Below are 16,717 nucleotides of genomic sequence, written 5' to 3' on the forward strand. Positions count from 1 at the left end.
ATAATAATAATAATAATAATAATAATAATAATAATAATAATAATAATAATAATAATAATAATAAATGAGTAATACTACCTTAAGAGTTTTTCCCAAAAAGAATTGTCACAGACAAGGCTCGAACACCCGACCTCTAGCTAACCCGCAAACTCTCTTAACCATTGTCCATTGTTTCATTTACAATAACCCACGATTTATTTTATTTAACTTATTCTTCTGTTTCTGTACTTCTTCTTTTTCTCAAACTAAATCGATCAAAACCACAACAACTAATCAAACTCGATTGTTTATCATTACTGTACCATCAACTACTTCATTATCATCAACATCTCATAAATCTAACCTAATAATTATTTGTATCCTAGCTATCACATGAACCGTATATATAAAAAAAATATGTATAACAGCAAGTTGTTGAGAGTTGTTCATGGGTTTCGTTTGTCCAAGCAGCCCAACAACAAGATTTATTTGGCCCAGCCAGAAATCTGAATTTTAAACTCGGCCCAACATCAAATGGCTCAATTTGTTTTCGATTAAACATAGGATTCGTGAAAACAGATGGTGTTATGCCTTTGGTGGGGTTTGATGTTAACTAGGAACAACAATCATTCATGAAACATAATTAGTATCACTTTATTACCACTTTTATCTTTTAGCTCCGTAGACTTTATACATATAACATCTCAAATTCATGAAATCATGCGTACATCATCATACTTATAATCCTTGAAGCCTCACGTATCCATATTCATTAATATATTCACTGTAACCGAAAAAAATAGAAACAGAAATAACAACGATACAGCAGCAGAAATTCGATGATTAAATGGGTTGTTTGTTGGATGAGCTTAGAGAGAATATTAGAAAGTAGAAGGTGGTTTATGGTGGCGATTGTTGAATTGCAAACAAACGATAAACAGAAATGTTAGGGTGGTGTTTTGGGTTGGGTTTTGTATCTCGGTCACAGTAACATAACAGAAAAATTATGGCAACCAAACGATTGAATTACAGCGGTTTTAAGTGAGTGATCATGGGTGGTGATAGTGGTGGTTGTTCGGTGGTGTATCACGGTTGTAAAACAAAAATGGAAAAGTCGCAGGAAAGCTGAATAAACGAAAAAAAATATATATATACGTAGCTCATGTGTTTATGATAAGAACATAATGATGGTGGTGAGGGTAATTGGTAGAGAACCAGGAAGGGAGATAGCTAAGGATAGTCAAGGCGTTGTTCATGATTTTGAGGTGTTTGTGAAGGTGGCGGTGGAAATGGGGGGTTTTGAGCAATAGTCGCAGGTGAAGGTAGTGGGTGTTTAAATCGTGATCAAGATTGGTTCGGTCTCCGGTGTTGATCAATGAATGATGGAACCATGGTTGTGTGAGAGGAGAGGGAGGTGATCATCTACATGGGTGGTGCAAGTTGACGGAAGGTGGTGTGGGTGTGTGTTATTGAATGGGTCTCGTCTACAAGAGGGAAACGAAAGGTGGTGATGATTACTTATCAATTGCATTTAATCGATTACAATACAAATTGTAGTCATCAATAATTATATAGAAAGTAGAATAAATAAATAAAAAAAATAAAGTTGATTGTGAGTGCTAGTTGAATCTTGGAGTGTTCTGTTGATTGAATTGGTAAATGGTATGAATTCTAAAAAGCATAAATAGTTCGGCAATTACAGGAAACAGATTTTGGTTCCTAGTTCTTGTATATGGTTTTCTTTTAATATTGATAAATAAATAATTAAATAGGTTAATATTATTAATAATAACTTTATAAATCATAATGATAATAGTTAGTAATAACATTAACAATTATGATAATAATACTAGTAATCATTAGCAATATTATTGACAAATTGTATTATTTATATGTTATTATTAATAATTACTTTAATAATAATGGTAATTATATTTATAAAAGAAATAATATTAATAATAATAATAATATTTTTTAATATGATATTTATAATAATAATAATAATAACACTAAAATAATACAAGTAATGATGATATAATAAAAATGATAATAATTAATAATAATCATCATAGTACTATACTAATTACTAACGATAATAATATTATTAGTAATATAACAATTTATATATATATCAAGTTTCATATTAGTAGGTTATATTTATAATTACTAGTTTTTGATATTAATATTGAAAGTAATATTACTATAATAACTATTTTTTTTTTTTAACTTATACATATTATTATGAATTATTATTTATGTTATATTTACTAATTATATAATATATTCATCTGAGTGTTACTATTGTGTAATTAATATCTTTTGAAATCATAAAATTAATATATATATATATATATATATATATATATATATATATATATATATATATATATATATATATATATATATATATATATATATATATATATATATATATATATATATATATATATATATATATATAAACACATTTTAAATACACGTTGTATGTTATTTATATATCTAACAATCAATATTTCATTTCACGTTCTTTAAAATAATTAAGTCCTATTATAACGAAAAACGTTTTCATACGTTTGAAATTAAATCCATTGATTATTATGAATTTTTAGTGTTCCACTAACCTTTGTCTAATTCTCGTTATTTGACACTTTGTCCTCATATGTATAACACTTTACTAATGAGTCCAAATATTGTTTAAAAGGATCTATTTCTCAAATCAACGTGGACCTCGTAACAGAGACCCGTATTCTTATCATAATGTATTAGATAATTCAATCATTTGATTTTATCTTTTAAATTCCATCGAAAAATATATTGAAACAATTTCATTCATGTAAAGTATTATGCATTTAATATTTTGTAAATGTCTTTAATTACTACTTATATATCATATGATTATATATATGTATATCAAGTTATATATAATGGTTCGTGAATCGTTGGAAATAGTCGAGGGGTAATTGAATACATGAACGTCGTTTCAAAATTTTCTAGACTCAACATTACATACTTTGCTTATCGTATCGAAATCATATAAAGATTAAGTTTAAATTTAGTCGGAAATTTCCGGGTCGTCACAGTGTGTTTGTGAGGTGAGGGAATAGGTGAAGTTGTGAGGGAAAGCTTATGAGTTTAAGCTAGCTAAGAGGTATTTATATGACCTCGTTACAACAACAAATAACATCTATAAAAATAAGCCTAACACTAATCATTTGACCTTTTATAGTTGTTGTTAGCGATATGTTTTAGTTCAAATTATGCATTTTTTCGAAGGTTAATGGGTATTTACTTCTTGATACGTAGCTTCAATCTTCTTTCATACGTACTTGAGTTTTTCTGATAAACAACTCAATTGTTGCAATAGAAAATCAATGTGTATTTTTTTGGTTAACTTTAGTTAAGTCGGTTCTCTCTAGCCTACCTCTCTATTACTTCTCGCTCTTTCGTGCCCCTACTTGTGTGCTTAATTCTCTCGAGAGTGTGAGACGGAAATTTTTTTGGGGCGGGACGGGTTCTAATTCTAAAATGTCATGGGCTAAGTGGGAAAAAATCCTTCTTCCTCACGAAGAAGGAGGTTTAAATATCATGTCCTTAAAAAGTAAAAATTTGGCTCTTCTTTGTAAGTGGTGGTGGAGGTTTAAAACCGAAACTAACACTTTGTGGGTCACCGTTATTCGTAGCATTTACGGTTCTAATGGAGGTCTTGTGCTTGGTAACGGGCTTGCCCGGAATCCAAACGCTAGCCTTTGGAATTCAATTTGTGATGCAGGAAAACATGTGGACGGGTTAGGGATTTCTTTCTCTAATTCTTTCATACGCTCAATCGGGGACGGGAAAAACACTTCTTTTTGGGATGACATTTGGGTGGGGAACGCAAGCTTTAAGGACAGATTCAAAAGACTACACAAGCTAGAGATTGACAAAGATATCAACATCAGTAGCAAAATCGAAGAATTTAAGGGAGATGGGCTCGGCAATTGGGCCTATCCACCGATGGGCCGAACGAATAGTGAACTAAATGAGTTGCGTGATACTGTTCGGAACTTGCAGCTGAACGAAGGTAAAAAAGACTGTTGGAGCTGGAATCTTAATTCGAAGGGCATTTATACTGTCAAGGACTGTTCGGTTCTTGTCGACAAAGTCATTCTACCACGTGCGGTTAATTCTATTGAGTCGTTGCGAAATGGTTTGGTTCCAAAAAAAAGTGGAGGTGTTTATTTGGCGGGCGAGATTAGGACGTATACCGGTAAGATTCGAGTTAGATAAACGGGGCATCGACTTGAATAGTGTGAGATGCCCGATTTGTGATGGTGACATTGAGACGGTGGAGCATATACTTTTTTCCTGTCAAGTGGCAAAAGACATTTGGGCTAAAGTTCTTAAATGGTGGGGGTATAATTCGGCTATATTCGGGTTTGAGGATATTTTTAATGGTACTTTCGGTTGTGTAGCACAGGATCATAAAAAGAATCAATGGCAAGCGGTTTGTTGGGTGGTTTGTTACATTCTATGGAAGAATAGAAATGCAAAGGTGTTCAAGAATAAGCTCGAGACAGTCCCATCTTTATTTAGCGAGGTTCAAGTTCTTTCATATGATTGGATTTCACGACGTTGCAAGGGTCATATTATGGATTGGCTACAATGATTTTCACACCCTTAGTTTTAACTCCTTTTGTTAGTTGCAATCTTTGCAATTAGCTTAGGGCGATGTAATTTGTTTTCCTTATTTCTTTCGTGATGTATCGTGCTGTTAAGGGTGCTCAGTCAACCATGTACTATTCATGATTGTTTAATATAAGTCTTTCTTGCTTTTCAAAAAAAAAAAAAAAAAAAATCAATGTGTTTTTTGTAACAAATTCAACAACTATATACAATCACACGTACCTACTTTATACGAAGTAGTTATAGTTATTAATATTGAATTTAAACACATAATTTGTACTAACGTGTATTAACATGAATTTGTACATATTTGAACATAACAAACCTGTGACAAGCTTTGCCACTAGTAAAGTTAATAGCTATCTAATAAAGTAGTAACAAATTATTAATAATAAAACTATTATTCTTTATACTCTTCATCTCAATTTAATAATTCTGATTTACTATATGAGATGTCCAAAATTAAATGTTCACTTCTATAAGTATAAATAGATAAAAATAATGAGGTAAATTCTTTTTATATCCTACTTTTTACAAGTAAAACAAAAAGGTAGGTAAAAATAAAATGTAAACTTTAAAATGAATCAAAAGTACAATTTAATAATAACATTTATTAAACTATTTGCCCTATGTCTGTGAACTATTTTGTCTTAAACTATTTGCCCTATATCCGTGAACTATTTTGTCTGTGAACTAAGGGTATTAATTAAACTTCAAATGGAGGGAGTAATACAAATTAATACGGTATACCTTAAAATGTTTGTTTATTACATCTTATCCAAGTGGTACTAAATGAATCGATAATTCTCTAATTATCATCATGGTCATCGTCATCGTCAATGCATCATTAGTCCGAATGTTCATTATTTAAATTTTTCATTCAACCTGTCTTAGGGAGTTATCTATTATTATTATTATATTATTATTTCCTCACATCCAAATTTAAATATTACTTAGCTCGCCAAATTGTATATATGAAATGAATATATGAACAATATTGAAAACAAACTGTACTGTATCGATTTATTAACACAATCAATTTAGTTTGTTCCAAATTAAAACTTTGATAAACAAAAACCAAACTAAACCGGTAAATTGAATTTATACGTCAAAATCGAACCTAAAAGCAAATTTGGTTCGTTTTCAACTAAAAACTGATGAACCAACAAAATTATAAAATTTATAATAAAACCCTATAACATTCATAACTACGGAGTACAAGATAAGGAAAATAATATGACACAAACTACATAAATAAGTTATATCTAACCAAATCCGTATTCACAGTAATTAAACTACCAATGTATGTGAATATTCAAAGTAATTTTTTATTTTTATTTTATTATATATCTTTTTTTTGGTCATTCACGTTTACATGATAGCTATTTTTTTCTAAGTTTTCAAAAGGGTCAACTCTTCAATTTGCTCACCGTACCCCTCTCCCTACACACACACACACACACATGTTTATTTGTATATATATGTATGTATGTGTGTATGTATGTATATATGTATATGTGTGTGTATTAAATAGAATATATTTATTAAATTGAATTTGATCTTCGAGGTAATCTAATTCGAAAATTAATTGACAACTGTGTATTGAAATCGATTCCGACTATAATCAACTTAAAATCACTTTTTCAAAATGAATTTGATTTTAATCAATAGGCTGCAATTCGTTTCAATATTCAAATTAAAAGCTTTCGAACTTATTGAATACCCTTGATTGATAGAATTTCTTATTTAACTGTACAAAATTTAAAATCTAACACAAAAATATAAATATATATATATATATATATATATATATATATATATATATATATATATATATATATATATATATATATATATATATATATATATATATATATATAGTGGTAGGATCAAGAGGGAAGTAACCAATCGGGGAGAAACGGGGGGAAGCAAAACTTTTTTTTTTTTTTTTTCGTTTTTTGAAAAAACTTTGTTCACGAACATTATAGATGGGATGAAAATATGAACATTTAGTAGAGACACTTTGTGATAAATGTTTTTATTTTGGCGGAAAAAACGCTCGAAGAAGTAATATATAACAATTATCGTGTTTTTCGAGCGTATGTTGAGGTTTTAGCTATTGAGGTTTAGATATTAGCGTTTAGATATTAGGGTTTATAGTGTTTAGATATTAGGGTTTAGAAATTTAGTGTTTAGGGTTTAGATTTAGGGTTTAGATTTAGGATTTAGATTGAGTTTTTAACACGAACGATTTAGAGTTTAGGGTTTAGGGTTTAGGGTTTGGTGTTTTGGGTTTATGGAATAAACCCAAAACACCAAACCCTAAACCCTAAAATCTAAATCGGGCTAAATTTTACTTCACAAAACATGAAGAAAAAAAAAACGTTCATATTCTTCGCGAACAATATTATCTTGAATGTTATTTTTGTCGATCGTTTTCCCGCCTAAATAATAACATTCATAACGAAGTGTCTCTTCTAAATGTTCATATTTTCGTGTGATCTTGATGCCGGAAAAAAAATTCCAAAAAACCAAAAAAAAAAAAAAATTTGCTTACCCCGCTTCTCCCCGATTGGTTACTTCCCCATTGATCCTGCCCCTATATATATATATATATATATATATATATATATATATATATATATATATATATATATATATATATATATATATATATATATATATCACATAAAGCATGCCTACACATCCTATGTATCACAACCAACTCATCTCACATACTGATCCAACACGTGTATTACCCCACTAATTTTCTTTCTTTTTAAAAAAAAAAAAAACTGTAAATTTTTATATCCCACCACGTGTCCCACGCCTATACCACAACAATGAAAACACCTCTTCTTCTTCTTCTTCTTCTCTTCTTCTCTTCTTCTCTCATCTAATAAACCAGACGCCTATTTTCAAATCACCATTTTTCCTTTTTTTTTCATACCTAATTATTTGAAATCATCTTCCAACGTCATATTATTCCATTTCAGATTTTTACCTATCGAACCTTATCCACTTTGTAAAAAACGATTTAAGTTGTTCTCAAACGATTCACAATTTAATCATACGCATGAACCCTAATTTAATCATACGCATGATTCAATTTATGATTGATTCAGTAATTGTATATCTATTTAATCATACGCACTTCATCTGCACGATTAAATAAACAACAACCCTACATGATTAAATGAAAAATTAAATCAATAATTAGGGTTCTCCAGATTAACGACCGTCTGAAGGATTTATACATCGTTGAAGGATTTATACATCATCGTCATCATTTTAAGGATTTCTTTTATCATCGTCATTATCCATCCACAATTTTAGGGTATCCTCTTCATCACTCTCGCTGTCCTCTTCACCGATTCTCTTTTAGCGGCATCTTCCACCGAGTCTTCAACCGATTCATGTCGATTTCAGGTTTGTTTTGTTTGATTAACTTCATTTTCTTTCAAATGATTATTATCTGGATGTTTTTGCTCAGTCGTCAATCGAATGATTACTCGATTAGTATTAGAGAAAGATTTTTCGATTAAGGATTCTTCATCGGTAAAAGTATTCATTCATTATTGTTATTCATTTACCGATAATATTTCGTGATTATTATGCTGTAATGTAATTTGAAAATTAGGTTTCAAAATCCATGTAATATATAATTTATTTAGTTTTAGTTTTAATTAAGTAATCTTATATTAGTAATTTTAAATTGGTTTAGTATGTAAATTATTATATTACTAATTTATACTTAATTAATGTGTTGAACTATTGTTTGGTCAATTATGTCGTTAATTTGTATTGTATTTGAGTGTTGTATCATATATCAGTGAGTTTAGCTTAAATCTGAGAATGATATTAAGGAGTAATGAGTTTAATCTTAATGTTGTATGAGAAGTTGTAGCTTGATTAATTTTTAATCAAGGGTTTTGGTGATCAAGATATAGATGACCTAAATTTAGATTGAACCTGAGAATTTATCTTTTGTGAGTATTGATGTATTCACATAACTTTACTGTAGCGACCCGACCAAATCGTCATTGACGGCGCCGTCTACTTAGGTCCCGTTACGTGGTCATAAGTCTTTAAAACAACGTTTGACCAAAAGATATGTCGCATTCATTTCAAATGTAAAGGTTGTTCAAGTTTACAAGAATAGTTCCACCACAAGTTACGATACCAAGTTTTAAGTACAAATGAAACTTATGCGACACAATTTAAAAGTAGCCAAGAGACGCTCCATGTATGCATATATACTCGACATCCAATGCAAGTATCAAAATAATGAGCGGAAGCATGTAACATATATCGTTCAAAGACCTGAGAAAAACATAGAAATCTGTCAACGAAAACGTTGGTGAAATCATAGGTTTAAGTAAGTAAGTACAAGTGAACCACAAGATTTGCATCAATGAAATAATAGTAATACATTCCAAAAGTTTGTTTCACGAGCACCCAATTATCAATGCTTAACATTTCCTTCCATTGAACCCCATCACTTAGTGCTAGAACATACACTGTTTCTCGAAAATATATTTCATTCGTAAACGGTAGCGAACCGTTTGAATGAGGGTTTGTCAAACCCATATGGATCCATACAACATAAGTTCTCGCTTACACCCGGCAAGTGTAACTAATGATAATCGAATTGAGGATTTTGTTCTAAACTCGTATGTAGAATGTTTGTTTTCCTGTACTTGTGTTCACTTAGTAAAAGAAATGTTTATGTTTTCTCATCCCAAATGTAAGTTCAAAAAGAGTAAGAGTGGGACTATGATCTCACCTTGAATGCACGAGTAGTAAAGTACTTCAACAAGTAAATGTGTGCAAAGAACAATGCTAGTCTTGACCTAAATAAATAGGTTGTATCAATAACGATAGTCACGATTGGTCAAAGATGTTCAATTAGTCCTATGGCTCGTTACGACTCGATTAATATAGCATGTGAATCAATTTGTCAAGTTTCATGCACGATACAAGTAGTTAAGTATGTTACAACGATTGTATAATCGTTTGGTTAAGTTTGACTAAAAGTCAAACTTGGTCAAAGTCAAAGTCAACGGGGTCGGGTCGGGTGTCCGACAATTTTCTCATGATGAGAAGTCATATACGAGTATAATAGTCAAGTTTCATGTTAATCGGAGTTACGGTTAAGCGGGAAACATTTTGGGATATGAAAAACAAAGACAAAAATGAGCTGGACCAAATGCGCGGCGCGCTGGGGGTTGCGCGGCGCGCACCCAAGTGTAAATCCTGGTCAGAAACTAACCAAGAAGGCAGACATCTGGGATTTTTGATTATGCGCGGCGCGCAGGTATGTGCGCGGCGCGCACTACCTGGGAAACATGTTGTTTGCAGAAAATTGGTCTAAGTCACGACCCAAAACACAATTTAACACATTTCATGCACCGAAAACATTTAAAACGCATATCATATATCATTAGAAAGGTAATTTGACAAGGAAGATAACTAAGTGCATTTACTCAATCAAAACCAAACAAACTCATATCAAAATCACCATTAATGCTCATCATTTATTACTCCAAGTTCATAAATGCCATATTATGATTCGGTAAATTAATGCACATGTGTAATACGCCGTTTTGAAGATAATCAAGCATACAACACAACTAGACACTTACAATTAACATTGCTAAGCATTTAATGCATCAAATATTCAATTTACTTTTATCAAACCCTAACCCAAAATCATAAAATCAACAATCTTGCTTATGAAACTAATCCATGTCAACCTACATACCAATTTGAAACTAATCCATGTTAGAAACACAATTAAAACATGAACTTTCCTCATCAACCAACATATGTACACCTAAAACTCAAGATTAAACAAGCATTCTTTCAATATGAGCTAGTTACACCAAAATAGCAAGAACAAGCATACAAAACACATAATCATACTAGACTTGAGCCATAGACACTAATTAACAACCTTTTTAACTCAAAAACTCAAGAACACATAAAATTAGTGATTTTAGAAAGTTACCCAAATTTGATGAAGCCGGTATGGAATCGAAGAGGAGATCACGAGGAGTTCAAATATGTAATTTGTTTGGCCCGAAGCTTGATCGATTGAATATGGATGATGAATTGCTTTTTGATGAATTAGAGAAAAATATGAAAGTGTTGAAAGAAAAGAAAAAAAGAAAATGAGGAAAGAGGTGGAAGATGGTTGACTAGTCAAGTGCTAGTCACCATTTTGGCATGTTGGCAAAACAAGTCCCTCTATTTCAAATCGGGTGCGTTAAATTACCTAAACAAGATAATTTAAAACGCGTATTAACGGGAGATGTTATAAACATATAACGGAGTTTAAAATTGGTAAACGGAAAAGTAAATGGAAAAAGGCGGGATGTTACATTACCTACTCCTTAAAAGAAATTTCGTCCCGAAATTTATGTAGGCGTAGTAGTCGTTGTTTCTTCCTCGAGATCTTGCGTTTCCGAATTCACGAATAGATGAGGATACTTCCTTTGCATTTGATCTTGTCTTTCTCAAGTAAACTCGGGTCCTCTTTTGGCATTCCAACGAACCTTGACAATCGGGATTCGGCTTTGTTTCAATGTCTTGACGGAGGTGTCCACAATTTCAACCGGTTCCTCCACAAAATGAAATTTGTCATCAATAGTAAGTTCTTCGAGAGGGATGACGATATCGGGTTCGGCAAGACACTTTTTCAAGTTAGATACATGGAAGGTAGGATGAACGGAGTTCAATTGAGGCGGAAGATCTAAACGATAAGCAACGGTTCCAATACGCTCCAAGATTTCGAAAGGACCAATATACCGCGGATTTAGCTTCCCGCGTTTCCCAAAACGGATTACACCCTTCCAAGGTGCGACTTTTAACATTACTCGGTCACCGACTTGAAATTCAAGATCGTTGCGTCGTTTGTCGGTATAGCTCTTTTGACGACTTCGGGCCGTCCTAAGCCTATCTCGGATTTGAACGATTTTCTCGGTGGTTTCGTGAATGAGTTCGGGTCCGGTGATTTGCACGTCGCCTACCTCGGCCCAACAAAGAGGTGAACGACATTTGCGGCCATATAGCGCTTCAAAAGGTGCGGCTTTAATACTCGCGTGATAACTATTGTTATAAGAGAACTCGGCGAGAGGTAAGTGCTTGTCCCAAGCTTTTCCGAAATCAACCACGCAAGCTCGTAACATGTCTTCTAAGGTTTGAATTGTACGTTCGCTTTGTCCATCGGTTTGAGGATGATATGCGGTGCTCATGTCTAAACGCGTTCCCAACGCTTCTTGCAATGTACGCCAAAATCTAGAAACGAAACGGCCATCTCGGTCGGAGATAATCGATAAAGGTACACCGTGTCGGGCTACGATCTCCTTAATGTAAAGTTGTGCAAGTTTCTCCATTTTGTCCGTTTCTTTCATGGCAAGGAAGTGTGCGGATTTGGTGAGACGGTCAACAATAACCCAAATGGTATCATAACCGCCCGTCGTTTTTGGTAGCTTGGTGATAAAATCCATCGTTATCCTTTCCCACTTCCATTGCGGGATCTCGGGTTGTTGAAGTAGTCCGGACGGTCTTTGGTGTTCGGCTTTGACTTTGGAACATGTCAAACACTTGGAAACATAAGTAGCTACGTCTCTTTTGATGTTCGGCCACCAATATATTTGTTTAAGGTCGTGGTACATCTTATTGGCACCGGGGTGAATCGAGTATCGTGACTTATGGGCTTCATCTAAAATAAGGCTTCGTAGATCCCCATAACTAGGCACCCAAATTCTTCCGGCGAAATATCGGAGTCCGGTTTCTTTAACTTCGAGTCGAGAGGTGAGGACGTTCAAGTGTTCGAGAGAGATGTTTTCATCCTTGAGAGCCTCATCTTGGGCTACCCGAATTTGGCTATTAAGGTTGGTGTGAATGGTGATGTTTAAAGCTCGGACACGGAGAGGCACCGCTCTTTCTTTTCGACTTAAGGCATCGGCTACTACATTTGCCTTCCCGGGATGGTAACGAAGCTCGCAATCGTAATCGTTTAAGGTTTCAATCCACCTTCGTTGTCTCATGTTTAGTTGCTTTTGATCGAAAATGTGTTGAAGGCTTTTGTGGTCGGTAAAGATAGTACTCTTGGTTCCATAAAGATAGTGTCTCCACATTTTAAGTGCAAAGACGACGGCTCCGAGTTCGAGATCATGTGTCGTATAGTTTCGTTCATGAATTTTGAGTTGTCGAGAAGCATAAGCAATGACTTTCATTCGTTGCATCAATACACACCCAAAACCATGTTTTGAGGCATCGCAATATACAACAAAGTCATCATTGCCTTCGGGAAGTGACAAGATAGGAGCGGTGGTTAGCTTCGTTTTCAAGATTTGGAATGCGGATTCATGTTCGGTCGCCCAAATGAATTTCTTTCCCTTGTGAGTCAATGCGGTTAGAGGACGTGCAACCAAAGAGAAATTTTCGATGAATCTACGATAGTACCCGGCGAGACCCAAAAATTGACGAATGTGAGTAGGAGTAGTAGGAGTCTCCCATTTGCTAATGGCTTCGATTTTCGTTGGATCGACTTTAATACCTTGGTCACTTACAACATGACCAAGAAATTGAACTTCCTTTAACCAAAATTCACACTTGGAGAATTTGGCATAGAGTTGTTCTTGTCTTAAAAGTTCAAGCACAAGTCGGAGATGTTGTTCGTGCTCTTCTTCATTTTTAGAATAGATCAATATGTCATCGATGAACACAATAACGAATTTATCGAGATACGGTTTGCACACGCGGTTCATAAGATCCATGAACACCGCCGGTGCGTTAGTGAGACCAAATGGCATGACAAGGAATTCATAACTACCATAACGAGTTCGGAAAGCGGTTTTGGAGACATCTTCCCCCTTAACCCTCAATTGATGATAACCCGAGCGGAGATCGATTTTCGAATATACACAAGACCCTTGTAGTTGATCAAAGAGGTCATCGATGCGAGGAAGAGGATATCGGTTCTTAACCGTCAATTTATTTAGTTCACGATAATCAATGCACATTCGTAGGGATCCGTCTTTCCTTTTAACAAACAAAATCGGAGCGCCCCAAGGTGAATGGCTAGGTTGGATAAAACCTCGATCAAGTAGTTCTTGGATTTGACTTTGCAATTCTTGCATTTCAGATGGAGCGAGTCTATATGGTGCACGTGCTACGGGTGCGGCTCCCGGAATAAGATCGATTTGGAATTCAACCGGTCGATGAGGCGGAAGACCCGGCAATTCGTCGGGAAATACATCGGAATAGTCACTAACAATTGGCACATCATCGATGTGCTTCTCATCGGACTCAACTTTCTTAACGTGAGCAAGGATCGCAAAACAACCCTTACGGAGTAGTTTTCTAACTTTAACACACGAAACGAGGTTGAGTCCGGTGCAACTCTTATCGCCATAGACGATCAAAGGTTCACCATTCTCGATAGGAATTCGGATTGCGTTAAGATCACAAAGAATGTGAGATTTCGTTTTGACTAACCAATTCATACCGATTATTACATCAAAGCTTCCTAGTTCCATGGGTATCAAATCAATTTCAAATTCCTTACCCAAAATGTTTATCGTACACCCCCAGTAATATGTGTCGCCACTTAATAGTTTCCCGTTAGCCACTTCAATGGTATAAGTGGTATCTAATGGAAGAGGTGGAGTGCTAAAAGAATGAGTCAAAGTCTTGGATACAAAGCATTTATCGGCACCTGAATCGAATAAGCAAGAGACATAAGAATTGTTGAGAAGAAACGTACCCGTGACTAGTTCAGTGTCATCCCGGGCTGCCTCGGTGTTGATGTTGAAAGCTCGGCCGCGCGTGTTGGGGTTATCTTTCTTCTTTGGGCATGCATTTCTATAATGACCTGTTTGACCACATTCGTAACAAGTGCCCGTCTTTGGTGCATTGGGCCACTTTCGAGCAACGGGAGTGGCACTTTTACAATCGTTGGCCTTATGACCAACTCCTTGGCACCGGTGGCAAATTAACTTGCCACATTCACCAAAGTGATGTTTGTTGCATTTGTTGCAAAGAGGTAGGTTCCCGGCATAACCCCTCTTGCCGTCGGAGGTGTAAGGCTTCTTAGCAAAGTTGTTGTTGCTTGATTGGGAGGGTTCCCACTTTCTTTTGTTGCCGCCCGATTTATCCTCGGCCTTAGGGGCCGGAACTACGATTTCGTCAACCGTTTCAATTAGTTGGCGAGCCATGTTCATAGCGGCTTGATGAGTAGTGGGTTTGGATGACATCACCCCTTGTTTGATGCTTTTTGGAAGACCGAGCATGTAGAGCTCAATCCTTTGAGATTCGGGGTTAACAAGATTAGGACACATCAAGGATAGCTCGGCGAAGCGTTGATTATAAGCTTTAAGATCGTTTCCGACCGCTTTCAAAGCTCTTAGTTCTTCCTCAAGCTTTCGGGTTTCTTCGCGCGGAAAATATTCAACAATCATCTTTTCCTTTAGATCGGCCCAAGAGAGGGCATGAGCTTCATCGGTACCCACCGATTGAACATAGGTGTTCCACCATGTTAGAGCAATTCCGGAGAAAGTGTGAGTGGAGTATTTGACCTTGTCTTGGTCCCGACAACCGCTTATGCTAAAGACGGCTTCCGTTTGCTCAAACCATCGGGTGAGCACGACCGGTCCCCCGGTTCCATCAAAAGTGTGAGGTTTGCACCCCATGAAAGCTTTATAGGAGCATCCCTCGTTTGAGTTTCCGGCTCCATTGTTGTTGTTGTTGTTGTTGTTGTTGTTGTTATTATTATTGTTGTTGGATGAGTGACCGGCCATGGCCGCATCTACGGCGGTAGCTATCATCCGTTCGAGAGCTTGTTCGGGAGTTTCATTGCGGCGTACACGACGAGGAGCCATTGTTCCTTCAAGACACAAGAATATCATTGATTAGTATTCTCAATAATACTAACCGTGATATAGAATAAAGATAAAGAGAAGTTTTTCCTCGACTCGCCTTAAATTCTTTATGTCATAATGTCGGAACGTTCATATGAGTCACCGTAATATAATCCCGGAAATTATATTACCCTGATTCATATGTGCATTCGACATCATTTCATATAGTCAAGGTGGCGCGTCAATCAAATTAAACAACGTGAGATTAAGGTGAACTAAGAGTAGATATGAGTAGAAGCGTTCGAGTATAAATGCACAAGTAGTCAAGTAATTCCTACTTCAAGTCTATATGCCGGTTGTAGTCTAGACTCACCAATGTACCCTATGACTCGAGGTTGACACCAATGAACTCTAAATCCCTACAACCAACGCTCTGATACCATCTGTAGCGACCCGACCAAATCGTCATTGACGGCGCCGTCTACTTAGGTCCCGTTACGTGGTCATAAGTCTTTAAAACAACGTTTGACCAAAAGATATGTCGCATTCATTTCAAATGTAAAGGTTGTTCAAGTTTACAAGAATAGTTCCACCACAAGTTACGATACCAAGTTTTAAGTACAAATGAAACTTATGCGACACAATTTAAAAGTAGCCAAGAGACGCTCCATGTATGCATATATACTCGACATCCAATGCAAGTATCAAAATAATGAGCGGAAGCATGTAACACATATCGTTCAAAGACCTGAGAAAAACATAGAAATCTGTCAACGAAAACGTTGGTGAAATCATAGGTTTAAGTAAGTAAGTACAAGTGAACCACAAGATTTGCATCAATAAAATAATAGTAATACATTCCAAAAGTTTGTTTCACGAGCACCCAATTATCAATGCTTAACATTTCCTTCCATTGAACCCCATCACTTAGTGCTAGAACATACACTGTTTCTCGAAAATATATTTCATTCGTAAACGGTAGCGAACCGTTTGAATGAGGGTTTGTCAAACCCATATGGATCCATACAACATAAGTTCTCGCTTACACCCGGCAAGTGTAACTAATGATAATCGAATTGAGGATTTTGTTCTAAACTCGTATGTAGAATGTTTGTTTTCCTGTACTTGTGTTCACTTAGTAAAAGAAATGTTTATGTTTTCTCATCCCAAATGTAAGTTCAAAAAGAGTAAGAGTGGGACTATGATCT

The 16,717-nt window shown here is 35.0% G+C and overlaps 1 protein-coding gene and 1 long non-coding RNA gene across 2 annotated transcripts in view; both read left to right on the plus strand.

The window, feature by feature from the left end:
- Positions 1 to 1,166: 1,166 nt before the first annotated feature.
- LOC139839476 (uncharacterized) lies at positions 1,167 to 4,624 on the plus strand. The gene is made up of 3 exons (XM_071829545.1): positions 1,167 to 1,275; positions 3,749 to 4,225; positions 4,332 to 4,624. Exons 1-3 carry the CDS (start codon positions 1,167 to 1,169, stop codon positions 4,622 to 4,624), a joined length of 879 nt encoding a protein of 292 aa, XP_071685646.1.
- A 2,842-nt stretch (positions 4,625 to 7,466) lies between these two features.
- Positions 7,467 to 16,717, plus strand: part of LOC139874593 (uncharacterized) — a 40,517-nt gene continuing 31,266 nt past the window's right edge. Inside the window, exon 1 of the long non-coding RNA XR_011767886.1 lies at positions 7,467 to 8,070. This is a non-coding gene — a long non-coding RNA (uncharacterized lncRNA). The remainder of the gene's footprint in view (positions 8,071 to 16,717) is intronic.

The sequence above is a fragment of the Rutidosis leptorrhynchoides genome, chromosome 1, assembly GCF_046630445.1.
Source record: "Rutidosis leptorrhynchoides isolate AG116_Rl617_1_P2 chromosome 1, CSIRO_AGI_Rlap_v1, whole genome shotgun sequence".
NCBI lineage: Eukaryota > Viridiplantae > Streptophyta > Magnoliopsida > Asterales > Asteraceae > Rutidosis > Rutidosis leptorrhynchoides.

What these genes read in the sequence shown, in the direction of transcription:
- LOC139839476 (XM_071829545.1), top strand. Translation starts at nt 1,167, where the DNA reads ATGGTGGTGAGGGTAATTGGTAGAGAACCAGGAAGGGAGATAGCTAAG. An exon ending in GGTGGCGGTGGAAATGGGGG is followed by an intron (nt 1,276 to 3,748) that starts GTTTTGAGCAAT and finishes TTTGTGATGCAG; the next exon opens with GAAAACATGTGGACGGGTTA. An exon ending in CGAGATTAGGACGTATACCG is followed by an intron (nt 4,226 to 4,331) that starts GTAAGATTCGAG and finishes TTTCCTGTCAAG; the next exon opens with TGGCAAAAGACATTTGGGCT.